General features: G+C 40.8%; 1 protein-coding gene across 1 annotated transcript; it reads right to left on the bottom strand.

The window, feature by feature from the left end:
• Positions 1-2092: 2092 nt before the first annotated feature.
• On the bottom strand, positions 2093-5055 carry ARL14 (ADP ribosylation factor like GTPase 14). Its single transcript, XM_036017617.1, has one exon. The coding sequence runs from the start codon at positions 4579-4581 to the stop codon at positions 3877-3879; it is 705 nt and encodes a 234-aa protein (XP_035873510.1). The 5' UTR covers positions 4582-5055; the 3' UTR covers positions 2093-3876.
• Between the last annotated feature and the right edge of the window lie 9170 nt (positions 5056-14225).

Here is a 14225-nt window from a genome sequence, read left to right as displayed (position 1 = left end):
TTTTGCGCCGATTTCGCGCCAAACCTTCCCCCGACCTCCGCGCGCCGCCGACCCGAGCCAGCCCCGCGCCTGCCAGGCTCGTCTTTTCCTACCAGTCCGGATGAACGCGTCTACTTCAACTTCTTGGCTGCCCGACTTCCATTCAGATAAATCCTCTGCCGGATCTGGGTGTTATTCTGATAGTAAATTGTTGTAAATTATTGGTTTTCTAATCTTGGTTGTGCGAGGAGGTACGGTGCATCCACCTATTCCTCCATCTTGCCGGAAGTCGCCATCACATTTTTCACACAGTCTTCTGATGGCAACAGCAGCCTGCTTGCCACCAAAGATCAAATCCAAACATCAGCTTTTTAAACTGACAATTATTTTTAACATGTGAGCCATTGCTGCTATTGTTTTTTTATTTACCATTCTTTATTCTTATCCCTGTAGGGATTTTTTTCCATCTGGGGATACTTAGAACATTAGACAGAAATACTTAACGGATATTTTCTTTTAGACTCTAACTCTTTAACCAAGGAACATTTCAGAAGTGTTCTGCTTTGGGTCGCTGTAGATCCATGGAAGTATGCCATTTTGATAAAAGTTTTGCTTTCTTACATATAAATACCAGAGAACAGAATGTATGACAATAATAAATATGATGGCATGAACCTTCACAGCCTCTCTTCTCACCTGCTAAGCAACATTTTGCTAATGTCCACCTATACTTTGTCTCTTCCCTCAGTTTTGGGCTTTATTAGTAGTTCAGAGTGAAGAGTCTACAAGTGTGTGTGTGTGTGTGTGTGTGTGTGTGTGTGTTGGAGGGAAACATGCCAGGCAAAGCAGGAGGGAAATATTGGTAAAATTCACATTGAAAAGAAAGCAAATGACTGATGGAAGAAAATAAATTGGATCCCAGGGAAGAAAGGAAAAAAGGCATGAGACCATTCGAGTTTCTGAGAAAGTATCAGCAGAGATTTTGAGAGACAGCTGCTGTGTGGAGAGGGACGTTGAACTGACAAATAGAAAGAGCTGCTTTGTAAGTTTTGCTCAACATTAAGTGTGTATCTGACCCCTGCACCCACCACACACACCCACAGCCTTCTGAAGTGAAGTGTTCATTGCTGTATTTGGGGGGACTGTTTTCTCTGAATTTTATACTATGCTAAGACTGGGCCACAAAGGGCTTGCCTTAGTAACTCAAACTACAAAAATCTCAGGACACTAGGACACATTTTCTATTCAATATTTAGAAATTTTCTATAAACATCGATTAGTGACTCCTAACTTTAAGACTAAGAGGATCAAAAACACATAGGGAAAATGTTAAAGGATGGTGCATTTTTTAAAAAGATGTATTTTTGAGCTGTTAATCACTTGGTGAACCTTCGGGAAAACTCTGCCATGAAGCATTGCTACTCCCCTGAGCTCTTCCTGAAATCAGAAGCTTTTTGCCAGAGACTTTCAGCATTTTTCTTATATCTCTGTTATTACATTCAATTTATTCTGCCTGGCTTGTTTTTTCAAAGAAATTTCTTATTATAACAGTAATATATGTTGGCCTGGATTTAGTCTTCGCCCTCCCTACCCCCAGATTTATTTAATAAAGTATAATTGATAGAATATATTGCATGTATAATAACATATTAAAGTATACAACTTGATTTACTATACATTGTAAAAGGGTTCCTACACTTGAGTTCATTAACATCCTCTCACATCGTTACTTTTTTTGTGAGAATGCTTAAAATGTATTCTCCTAGCAAATTTCTAGCGCACAACACAGTATTGTTAACTGTGGTCACCATGCTGTACATCAGGTCCTCAGAACTCACCCATCTGATGGCAGGTGTGTACACTTTGACCAACCTCCCCCCACTTCCCCCACCCTCAAACTCCGGGCACCCACCATTCTACTCTCTGTTCCTATGAATTTGGCTTTTTAGATTCTACGTACAAGTGAGATCATATGGTATTTGCCTTTTTCTCTCTGGCTTATTTCCCTTAGCATAATGCCTTCTGGTTTTATCCATATCATTGCAAATGGCAGGATTTCCGTCTTTTTGTGGCTGAATAATATTCCATCGTGCATACATACCATACATATCTGTTCATCCATCAGCAGACATGTGGGTTGTTTCCATGCCTGGGCTGTTGCAAATAATACTGCACTGAACACAGGAGTAGAGATGCCTCTTTGAGACAGCGATTTCATTTTCTTTGGATATATATACCCAAATGTGGGATTGCTGGGTCATATGGTAGCGCAATTTTTAATTTAGCCTGGGTTTATTCTTAATTGTGTCTTGTAAGCTCACTGAAGACAGAGACCATACCTAGTTTATAAAACAATATCATGGTAGTTCACAGCACAGGCCTTGAGGTCACACACACAAATTTGAACTTGGCTCTGCCACTCCTCAGTAAAACACCCATCTCTTCTTGTGGATGTTACTGTTGTCTGCCCTTGTGCAGGCTCAGTGCTCCCACGTATAAAATGAGGTAACACCTATTCCTCTCAGGGCAGTTGTGAACGTTAAATGAGAAGATGTACAAAAGTGTTTGGCACAATGCCTGACACACACAAGTATTCGATCAGTGGTAACTATTATTATGTGTATGTCTACTTTTTTATTTGAATTGCTATCATGTAGCACAGAAGTCACTACTCATATCTTTGCTGAACAAATCAGGGCTAAGAGAAGGAAACGGTGATAGGAGTCTGGGGGCTGGCACCCTTGTCTTACTATGCCTTTATTCTCCTCTGTGACCTTAAGAGTTGGAGTCCCAGGGACTGCTGGGGACACCTGAGGCCTGCTTCTGGCCTAACAGCCTTTCTGGAGGAGCCAGTACTAGGGCCTCCTGGGGAGTTCTGAGCCTCTCAGGGGAGTTCCAACTCAATCCCTAGTCCCTTCACTCCTCCTGCCCTCCCCCACAGCGTCTCTGGAGAGTCTCCTAGTGATGGGAACTTCCAGTGACCACCCTGTACCTCTGGGGGGTCCCCAGGAGTTGGGAACCCTCTTAAATACCACTTCCCGCATGAAGCACTTCCTGTTTTTCCAGGCCAGATAGAGTCTCTCCAGTTATATCACATGGCATTCATTGCCCTATTCTAGCGTTTAGCTTTCTGTCATTGTCCACTGTGAATTTTAAGGTCTCTGAGAGGAAAGTCTGTCTCTGGTTCCTGTTGATCCGTACAGTGAGCTGTACATAGTTCCCAAGTAATGACTGTTACACTAAATTATACTGAAGCCCGTCTTGGGGCTGCCGGTTGCGCTGAGCTATAACTTCAGGCCTTGCCCTAAACTCAGAGCTTTAAGATACAAACTTCTGCTCCCTATGGGAGAACACAGCCTCTGTTCCATTAACAACATGGAGTTTGTTGTTTGATTCATTGTATAAAGTTCCCAGCAAAAGATTTCAAAAAGCTGGCAGGAATCCAGAAGAAAAATTTTATACAGTGGGTAGATTGAGATTTACAAGATGGTAACATCAAACTTTTCCTCTCCATAATTTAAAGTTTATTTTTTTTACATCACCCAGGTATTATATAGGAGTGTGGTGGAAATTTAATACCTGTAACAGCTGAAAACAATCTGAAAGAATTCTGACTCTCTTAGCAGACAGTTTACTTAGTAGTCATATAGAAATAATAAAGCAATAATTTAATTGGTCCTAAACATGATTTTTCTGACCCACCCAATGTGCACAAAATTGTAAATTTCTCATTCGCAGTTATTATTACCACAGTGCTAAAGTGCCTGGCCAAAAATAATATTTTACAGCTTTTATTCTGAGTTGTTTAACTTAATTTAGGTGTAATAGCATCTCAGGAAAAGTTTGCCATCTCAGCAACTGGCTTTTCTCAGTTGACATAGAAAAAACATTACCTTTTCAACTCCATCGTTCACTGCTTAGACTTAAGTTCTGCCTGAAGAATGCTGCAGTGTCTGCTCTTGATTTCACACGGCTTCTCACAAACTCGGCGAGTTTCCCGAGCCCCTCCGCCAGCCCGTCCCCGGTGAGGGCGCAGCAGGGCTGCACGTACCAGCTGCGGTCGCAGCAAAGTTTCTTCACTCTGAACATTCTGGTGATGTCCTCGGCGGTCAGCGCTCCAGGCACATCCTGTTTGTTGGCGAATAGAACAACGGGCACATTTTTAATGTGTTCATTTTTCAAAATGCGCTCGAGCTCTCTCCGGGAGTCTTGCAGTCGCTGTTTATCTGCGCTGTCCACGACGTACACCAGCCCGTCGGTGCGCTCACAGTAACAGTCCCACACGGTTCTCATCTTCTGCTGCCCCCCAACATCCCAGACTGTGAGTGAAAGACTCTTTTCCAGCTCGATCATCTCCACGTTGAAACCTACAGTTGGGAGGGTCACAGTGTCCTCCACAAGCTTGAGTTTGTAAAGGAGAGTGGACTTCCCAGCAGAGTCGAGTCCCAGAAGAAGAATTTGGGCTTGCTTGACTTTAGGGTTTTTAGAACTCAACAGACCCATTTTAAGCTTTTCTCCCTTAATAAATTGTTGTCCAGAGACAGTGTGTGCCCTCCAGGTTTCCTCTCCAGCATGAAAATGCTGGGAGGAAAGAGAGCACATGCTTTATACTCTCTTCTATGAGGCACTGTGTGTACTTAATGTTGTGGCTTATCAGTTTGATTATGGATAAACAGTGTTTTATTTGCAGTCCCAGCCAATCCTGAGGAATCTGTGGGGTGAGTAACCAGGCAATGTCACAGTAGCTCAAGTGGGAAACTCTCGGAGAGTGAGCAGGACTCAGGAGGGGCCTGCCTGGGTGATGCTGCAGCTTCTTCTTCCCAGGTTTTAGAAATGTGTGGAAATCAAAGGTTCAGGCATGCGTGGGAATGTGGTTGGGCAGCAGAATAAAAACTTACCTTGACAAGTGGTTGGTAGAACTTCTCTAGTTATTTGACCATTGATCTTATCCCAGTTGTAAATAAGTAATCAGACTTCTGAAATCATCAAGAGGGAGTTTATCTCACACTTCCCCATGTGTAACTTGAGTACTTTCCCCTTGTCCAGATTACTCAACAGGAAACATCAAACCACCCGAGTTGTGTGAGTCTCACTCCCATGACCACACAGAGGATCGATTTAACTGCTTTAACCTTCTAGGCAGAAAATTTACTCTACTCACAGGGCCAGATTTGCCGGGGAGAAAGTTTGTGACACAAACACTTAAAATTAAGCGCACAGTCTGATTAAAGATGACAGGTTAATTTATTTGGAATCAATACCTTAAAAAATATTTCCATGTATTTATCTCCACTCTTTCTCAAGATTCCACCAAATGATGGTAAAGAAATAAAAACAACGTATAGCCCTGGTTGGGTGGCTCAGTTGCTTGGAGTGTTGTTCTGTACACCAAAATGTTATGGGTTCAGTTCCCGGTCAGGTCACATAGTACCTAGGAGGAGGGTTTAATCCCTGGTCGGGGCACATATGGGAGGCAACCAATTGATCAATCTCTCTCTCTCTCTCTCTCTCTCTCCTCTTCTTCTTTCTCTAAAATCAATAAACATATCCTATGGTGAGGATTAAAATATAATAATAATCATAATAATAAATAAATAAAACCAACATGTAAACCCATAACAAGAAAACAGGAAAGTCCCTTGAAGGGTGAGAGATTTTAACAAAATTCTGGCAGATGGGATAGGGATGGAAGACAGTGGTAACCGATGCAGCAGGATGAAGCTGCGGCTCGGGGTGCTGCTGCGCAGGACATGGAGGGAAGAGGCAAAAACAGAGGGGGTCCATAAACGTCTGAATCAGGGACGGCACACACACACACACACACACTCACAGCCCTCTGCTAAATAACATTTCGGCAATGAGAAGTGACTCCCCAGCCAAAAAACTGAAGTGTTTTTTCTAAAGAAATTGAATGATGTCAGAAAAAAAGACCTCCAAGTCTTTTTGGCAGTTGGGGGTTTACACACCAGAATGCTTAACTCCACATTCAATTAACCGACAGCCACCTTGGCAGTGGGCGACCCTGCCCATGCACACAGAGTCCCCAGTTGGCTTTTTCGTACATAGACACTTCTATGCTTAATATAGAAAATGCCTTTAATATAAATGAGGGAAAGACCAAGATAGAAATAAGAACACTTTAAGAAAGTTTAAACAAAAGCAGTGCAGGGAACAGAAGAAAGTAAGTTTTAATTAATATTTCCGTGGAGATTTAAAAAGATATTTCATCCATAAAATAATAAATGGATGTTATTAAAAAGGCCACTCAAAAAACAAAAACAGAACTCTTGAAAATTAAAAGTATGATTTAAAAAATCTGAATAAAGATCAATAATAGGTTGGAAGGAAATCTTTTAGAAAGTAGAAGATAGAAAATATGAAAGAAAAGATAAAAGATGTAGAGGATCAGTTCAGAAGTTTCAGCATCTGACTTATAGTACTTACTCCAGAGGGAACACAAAGTATATAAATGAGGAAATTATTAAAAAAAATGACTATTTTCCAAAGCGAAAGAATAAACTGTCGACATTGAAAGGCTTCCCTCAGTGCTTAGCAAGTCAATTTTTTAAATAGCTATAACAAGGCATATAATATTCATATTTTATTTTTACTAAAACTAAAATTTTATTTTTTTAAGAAACTAAGTACTATTCTGGGTATAGAAAGTACACTTATGAAGAAATTATTCAAGATTTTTAAAGAAAAATTAAGTTTTTAACCAACTCACTGTATCTCAGAAACCAGAGATAACATTTTCATTCATTTATTCATCCATTTAGTCATTCATTCAACATATCAACATATATATATGTTGACATGCCATTTGCTAGATTCCAGGGAGGTCAAAGATAAATGAGGCCAGCCCTTAGGAGGCTTGCATTGGAGAGAAGGTAAAAAATGTGTAAATAAACAAAAATAATAATACACAGTAAAAAATCATAAATGTTGTAAGGGGAGAAAAGCTAAAGTATCCTGGATATTTAAAGATTATTTCAGGAGGGGGGGCATTAGGGGAATTATCTAGGGAAGGTTAAATACTGAACTGAGCCTGGTATAGATGTGGTGGGGGGACAGCATTGATGAAAGAGATGGTCTGTGTGAGCAAAGTCTCCGCAACGGGAAAACATAACGTGTATATGGGAAAACAACAGGAATGCAGTGTATGCACATATATTTGTTTTTCCTACAAACATGCTTAACTAGCATGAGGAAACCATCACACAAATCTAGATTGTAGGACATGCTACAACAGTATGCCGTGCCATAACAGACAGAAAAAAGAGAAGAGAAAAAGGAACAGGGGAAGAATATTCTAAATTAAAAGATACATGATTTCCTAAATACATTGTGTGATCTTTGATTGGATTCTGTGTCCAAGAAAACGATTAAATAAATCATGACAATTGAGGACATTAGATGCTGTTATTTATCAATGTCAGGTTTTAGGTTTTTTTCTTTATTATTGATTTTTAGAGAGAGAGGGGAAGGGGGGAGAGAGAGAGAGAAACATCAATTTGTTATTCCACTTACTTATACATTCATTGGTTGATTCTTGTATGTGCCCTGACTCGGGAATTTAACTGGCAACTTTGCCTTATTTGGATGATTCTCTAACCAGATGAGCTACCCAGCCAGGGCCTAATGTTAAATGTCTTGAGTCTAGTGATGATATTTTGGTTATATAGAAGGTTCTCCTTTTTCTAAAAAGACACACATTAAAATACATAGGGGTGATATCAGCAAGTCAATTTCCATTGATTTAGCAAACACACGTATATACAGAGAGAGAGCACAGAAATATGGTAAAAGTCAATAATTGGTGGAGTTAAGTGAGAGGTATTGGGTGTTTACTGTACTATTTTTTAACTCTCCTGCAGATTTGAGAACTTTCAAAATAGGTTGAAAACAATGTAATGAGATGAACCTATCAAATTAGTCTGAAGTCTGAAACGATGTAGAGAAATAATTTAGCTTACACATGCGTTAAGACTGTACTGCCAAAGATGAATTTAGGAACTCTGACTTCATGACCACTTGAGCTCATCCCAACTCCACATTTTCAATAAATTACATTTTTGAAGGTTTACCATTTATTTTTTTAAATTAAACATGGTATGTTCTTTATAAGATCTACCGTCAGCATGCATGTGCCTTCACTCTGTTTTCCATTTGACCAATGCTGCCTTGTTTTCAGAACAGCCAAGCAAACAATGGGTTAAACTCTGGATGATTATATCCAAATGAAACAATAATCCTCCTGTGAAAGGAAGTAAAATAACTTCTTTCTCCATACTACTTTCATGAAAAAGCCTACAAATATTTTAACATCCTTTCCTATTGTTCCACAACATTTATGGATTCACTTGTCCCAGTCAAATCTGAGGGGAGGCAAGGTATTGGTAGTTTGTAAATCATTGTAGATTATACAAAAGGGAAAAAAAAGTAGAATTGTGAGAGAATTACTACTGGCAGGCTCTGAGTAGCACAAAAAATTTGCTTTAAAATACAGGAATGAACAAAACATTTTAATTTCTTATCACAATGATGAGAAACAAAAAGCCCTAAATTAGAAACTCAATCATGTAGTGACCAAGTAAAGATATAGAAACTTATCTTTTGGAAGAAAGTGGCAACTTATTCTATTATCATTATTTTTCACAGATTAAAAAAGAATCAGGATGTGGTCATGTGGCTTGCTTAGCTTATGCAGACTTAGAATGCACCCTGTTTTCCTTATGATAACTTATTTTTGACAGTCTTTTAAAAAGTAAACTTTTAGAAAAATGAAGTCTCATATACATATAGTAAAATGCGAATATCATACATGCACAGCTCAGTGAATTATCACATACTGAATGCACCCATGTAACTACCATGAAGGCTAGGCTTAATTTTTAATTTTCCATTTTTTGTTGCAAGTGAAAATTCCAGACTTCAAATGTTTCTACACCAGTTGTCAGAAATATACTCTGTTCTCAAACATGTAATGTAAACAACAGGTACTCATTATCCTAGCTTAGATTCTTTGAAGCTGGGAAGAATGATATATTCCAACCTACAAAGCTTTTCCAAGTGCCATTTTTCCAGTATAGAACCAACACTTCATCACCAAAGGCAAAGGACTTTACTGGTCACATGGTAGACCATTGGATCTGAATTCAAATCTAGCCTCTGGCAAGTGTTGAATGGTGATAGAATCAAGGATGTTATAATAATTACTTATGTTATATAAAGCAAATGTGAAAACACATTTCACAGAACCTGGCACCTGATTGATGAAAATTTTCTTTCTCTCTTCCTACAAGTTTTATATATTGGCTAACATTAAAAAATACTGGCAGTTCTTAACCTTTTGCAGACAAGAAACAATTTGATGATTACCATCAGAGTATTCCACTGGCAGAATAGATTACTGTGTGCCAGACCTCTTTCCCAAAGCCCAAACACTTTTATTCCCCCTCCCCCAAAGAAGATTAATGTGAGCAAGGAGACAATGCAACAGCAAAGGGGCAGTCTGAGAGCTATCTGGAACTCAGAAAGGGAAGTAATACTCTTTGCCTTGGTGAACATGGAGATCTGTGTTATAATTTATATATAGTATTCTCTGAATGTCTGACCAGCCAGCCACCAGGGGCCCCAAAGAACTGGGTGGTGCCCCCTGACCACCTTCACCTCACTGGCTTCCTTTACACTTCAGCTAAATAAGGATGCAAACCATAGGTTCGCAGAGATCTCCATTCTTTATAGTTTCTCATTTCTCTTCTAACTCATAGTAAATCTGTAATTCTTCATTCAACATTTATTGAGTACACAATAAGTGGTCAGCTCTGTCTATCTGCTGTGTTCAGAATAAGAGAGTTCACCCTTTAACAAGTAACTGAGGGTTGAACTGGTTTGTTTGCTTGTTTTTAATCTTTCACAAGTACTCTATACACAATGCTGCTGTTTTAAGAAATAAAAATTTTATTTAAAAACAATATTTAAAAATTTTTAAATCATCTGAACATCTAAAAATCTAATGTGATCATGAATTTCACTTTTGTCTATTTTCTTCCTGTCCTTATTTATGTACATATATAATTTTGACATGCTCCATTCATTCATCAAACTTGTACTGAGCATGCAATATGCCTGGAAATAATGAAGACACTGGTGATATGGATATAATTAAAACAGGCTCCAATGTCAACGAACTAATAGTCTAAGAAGGAGACAGACACCAACATGGCATGGATATTGCTATACATAAGGTAAGAAGACCTCAAGGAAGCACAGGAGTCATCAAAAGGAAGGCTGAAATAGCGAGGTGAGTCCAGGAAGCTGGAAGCAGTTTCACAGCTCTGGAGTTGAGAAGTGCAGCGGCAGAGGAATAGGAGAGGAGGCTGCAGGGCGGTGCCAAGCGAGCGTGGCTCATGCACGGGGTGCTCACGTCATTTATCATCCCAACTCGGACAGCTCTGGAAGCAGAAGGGGTACTTACCGTGAGTATGTCAGCAAGCAGGACTGTCCTGGAAAATCTAGGCCCTGTGGTCACCCTAATAGAGGCCACACGAGACCTGCCTGGCTTCACTAAGGAAAGAGGAGAGGTGTATCCCCTGAGCTGTGATCCAGGATACCAAACAAGGAAGTTTGTCATATAGAAAAGCCATGTGCTATGAATTCGAGTAGCATCTAGAGAGCCCAAAAATATAAAATAGTCATCCAAGAGTCCTAAGTCAGAGGAAAAGGCAAGGAAATTTGCAGATGACGTGACTGTTTACCTGGAAGACCCACAGAACTGGGTGTTTGTCAATCAAGACTTCCATTGTAGGCAGACACGAGATCAACATACAAAGATAAGTAGCATTTCTCTTAGCCAGCAGTAACTGAGAAAGATCCCATTCTCACTAGCGATAAAAACTGTAAAATACTGAGAGACAAATAGTCCTTGTTATAAACTACCAAGATTCGAAGTCTATTACTGTTGTACAGCCTAATTTATTCTGGTTGACATGAGGAGGCAGGGTAAATAACGTCCCCAAACCATGTAACACTGTCCAGCACAAAGAAAATAATGATCTGTTTGTGCATTTATAAGGAAAGCTTGCTAAGAAGTACTAGTAAGGGTAGGGGGCAGCAAATGCTAAAATAGTACAGTTAGTATAACATCACTTACAGGAACCCCTATCCCACATGTCACCAGTGGCTACTATATTAGACAGTATCGTGCTAAATAAGCTGAAAAGAAAAAAGTTCATATAAGAGAGCGAGAGAGCCCTGGCCAGCATGGCTCAAATGGTTGGGCGTTGTCCCATAAAGCAAAAGGTCAGGGCACACGCCTAGGTTGCAGGTTTGGTCCCCAGTGGAAGCACGTAGGAGAGGCAGCTGATCCATGTTCTCTCTGACATCAATGTTTCTCTCCCTCTCTTTCTCCCTCCCTTCCCTTCTCTCTAAGAAATAAATATTTTTTTAAAGAGAGAGAGCAAAGGAAAGTGGCTCAGATATGGCTGAAAAGAAAAGGAAAGAAGGAGGAGAAGAAGAAGGAAAAAAGAAGAAAAAGAGGAAAAAAGATGTGGCTGAGGCCCGGGGGGGGGTGGGGGTGGGGGGGGGGCGGGTGGAGGAGTCACAGGAACTGACCAGATCCTCAGGTAGGTGTAGGGATCTGAGAGTGCAGGGGCCTGTGCTCACTTCTCAGGTGCGGCCAATGTAAATAGGCCACCAGATAGTCTGTGACAGCCCCCAGGTCTCCCACTTCCCCTCACGTCTCCAGAATGGCCCCGGAGGACACCGGTTTGCCAATCCCTAGGAGGGGTGATGACGCAGCTCAGGGAGCATCACCACAGTCGGGAGAGGGTCGCTGCAAGTGCTGGACGGCCGCCTGGAGTCGGCGGGAATGCGGACGGAAGCAGAGAGTTCCAGCCTAGAACCCAACACTCCACCCCACGTTCCTTTGAACTTAGATGCCACTCAGGGGAGATGGAGGGAAAGGGGAAGTTCTGAATTCAGAGACTTTAACAGAAATAATAATTTAAAAAAAAAAACAGAAGTAAGTTTATCTGCAATCTACTGACTACTTCTGCTATCAGGAAAAAATGAAAACTTGAAACAGACATTTAAGTTCAGTTCTAGATTTTTAAGTTCAGTTTTGTGAAATGAAAACAGCTCTGTCAATCCTGGACCCTGTGCAAAGCGGAGCAGTAATTACCAAGAGGGTGAAACAGTTCCTCAAAGTGCAGCTAGGGCTTTAGAACTTCGGGTTAGAGTGGCCTCCACCAAGGGCCTGTGCCCAGCCCTGCAGAGGGAATGATGATACAGGAAGAGCCCCATGGCCTGGTCTTTGTGTACTCAATTGATTCTGACCTTGCTTTCTCCTCCCCCACCCCTGACACCTTGTTTCTTCTCTGCTGTGCCCACACTGACCTCTAGAATTAACAGTTCCTTCCTCTTTGTGGGTGCTCCCGAAAAAGCAGGAAATCACTGCGGGCCATTACGGTTGTGACACTGCTGGAATCTAGCCCCTAAATCCAAGGGCAGTGAACCCCAGAACACAACTTCTCCATCTGCCTCTTCGTTTGATTTGACTGGCTTCTCCAACTCACAGGGCTAGCCTGGCCGTCCCCAGGTTTGCAGCAGGTTGTTTTCTCCCTGGCACAGACCTTGCTACGACCTCTTCCCAGGACTGGGTTTCTGGGGTACCAAATTCCAGGAGGCACTCTCTCTCAGGCTGCCCCTGAGAGCAGATGCCCCCCGATTTTCCATCCCAGGGGCCGCACTGCCTCACCCTAGCCTAAGCCCTGCTGCTTTCTTCCACCTGGAAATAAGACTCCTTTCTGCCCTGGCCCCACTGCCTTTGTGGGCAGCCTCAATGTCCCAGGTCTCTCCTCAAAACAGCCACACCTCACAATGAAGTGACTGGAACAATGAAGAAGTCGCAAAGTGGCAGCAGGTCTACCCTGTGTGCATCCACTGAGCAGGACAAGTAGAAACTGCCAGGAGAGCTCCCCCGCTTTAAATTGCAGAATTACAGCATGTGGGGCCCAGAAGAGACTTTATTGTAATTTTATGTGCCCACTAATATTCAGGATTGTGAAGCTTTATCTTTGTTTGTTTGTTTGTTTTATTTTGGCTATTCTCAGAAGGGCTATTGACAAAGGTATTCTGGTGGTGTAGAGAGGAAAAGTCACAGTGAAATCCATGTAACCAAGTCAGCTAAAGACTGCAGCTCCCAACGATCAGTGACACAGTAATCAGAGCACTGCTAACAGGACTCACAGTATATAGCAGAACAGTTTACATTTCTGCAGTTGGATTTAAGCAAATGTCTCCCTGTCCTTAAGTATTAGATGGGACCAAAGTAACATAAAAAAAATAAATGATTCCAAGTTAAAAATGAAATGTCATGAAATCTCCATAGGACCAGTTTGAAAGACACCACAAGTCAAGGCAAGTCAAGGATGTAACTCTACACCCAGGCTACATTAGACACTGACATACTATTGCTCAGTGAGTCTAACATAGTAGTTTTCCTCTGAATGCCAGCAACTGGGCTCTATATTTAGCTAAGTTTCCCAATCCTAGGAAATCCATTCAAGCATGACAGTAATGAGTGAGCAGTTTTTTAATATCTTTCTACTCAGTATATTGTAATCTAATAACATTAAGAACTTGCAATCCTCAAAGCATTTTTTAGGTACTTAAATATTCTTCACCATCCACCTAAGTCTAAAAATGTCAGAACATTTTATGGGCGAGAACCCGATACCAGACATTAGTGACTCATCATCAACAGGACAATCATTCTGTCCCCAGTCGAGTGACTACTCCCATAGACAGCTTACTTCCTCTGCCAAGAAATGAGTCAGTTAACTAATCTGGTAGCAGAACCATCACTTTCATAACACAGTTTTCCCCAGTTCATTCTATAAAGACTAATATTCATCACACGAGAGCCATCAGACAGAAATGTTTGAATCTAGGTTTATGCACATTTCAGATACACATGTTAAGTTTTTCAGCTGCATAAGTTTATTTCCACTTGTTCTGACTTCCCAAGAAATGTGACCTTACATAAATATTTCAAACAGGTGCCTTAACTCAGAAAATTAAATAAAACTAGTTAAATAAAATATCACCATAAATAATTTTAACAAAATATCCTCAAAGGACAGTTCAGAGAAAAATCAGTTACAAAGGGGGCTGCTAGTAATTGTCAGGTAATGAAACTATGTGTCTTCCAAAATTTCTAAACTGTATTTCAGAGAAATCAC

The sequence above is a fragment of the Phyllostomus discolor genome, chromosome 2 (genome assembly GCF_004126475.2).
Source record: "Phyllostomus discolor isolate MPI-MPIP mPhyDis1 chromosome 2, mPhyDis1.pri.v3, whole genome shotgun sequence".
Classification (NCBI taxonomy): Eukaryota; Metazoa; Chordata; class Mammalia; order Chiroptera; family Phyllostomidae; genus Phyllostomus; species Phyllostomus discolor.
Note: the sequence above shows the minus strand (reverse complement) of the source record. Positions and strands in the feature narration are given on the sequence as shown.

Excerpts from the sequence above, each read along its gene's own strand:
- ARL14 (XM_036017617.1), bottom strand. The coding sequence starts at position 4,581 with ATGTGCTCTCTTTCCTCCCAGCATTTTCATGCTGGAGAGGAAACCTGG.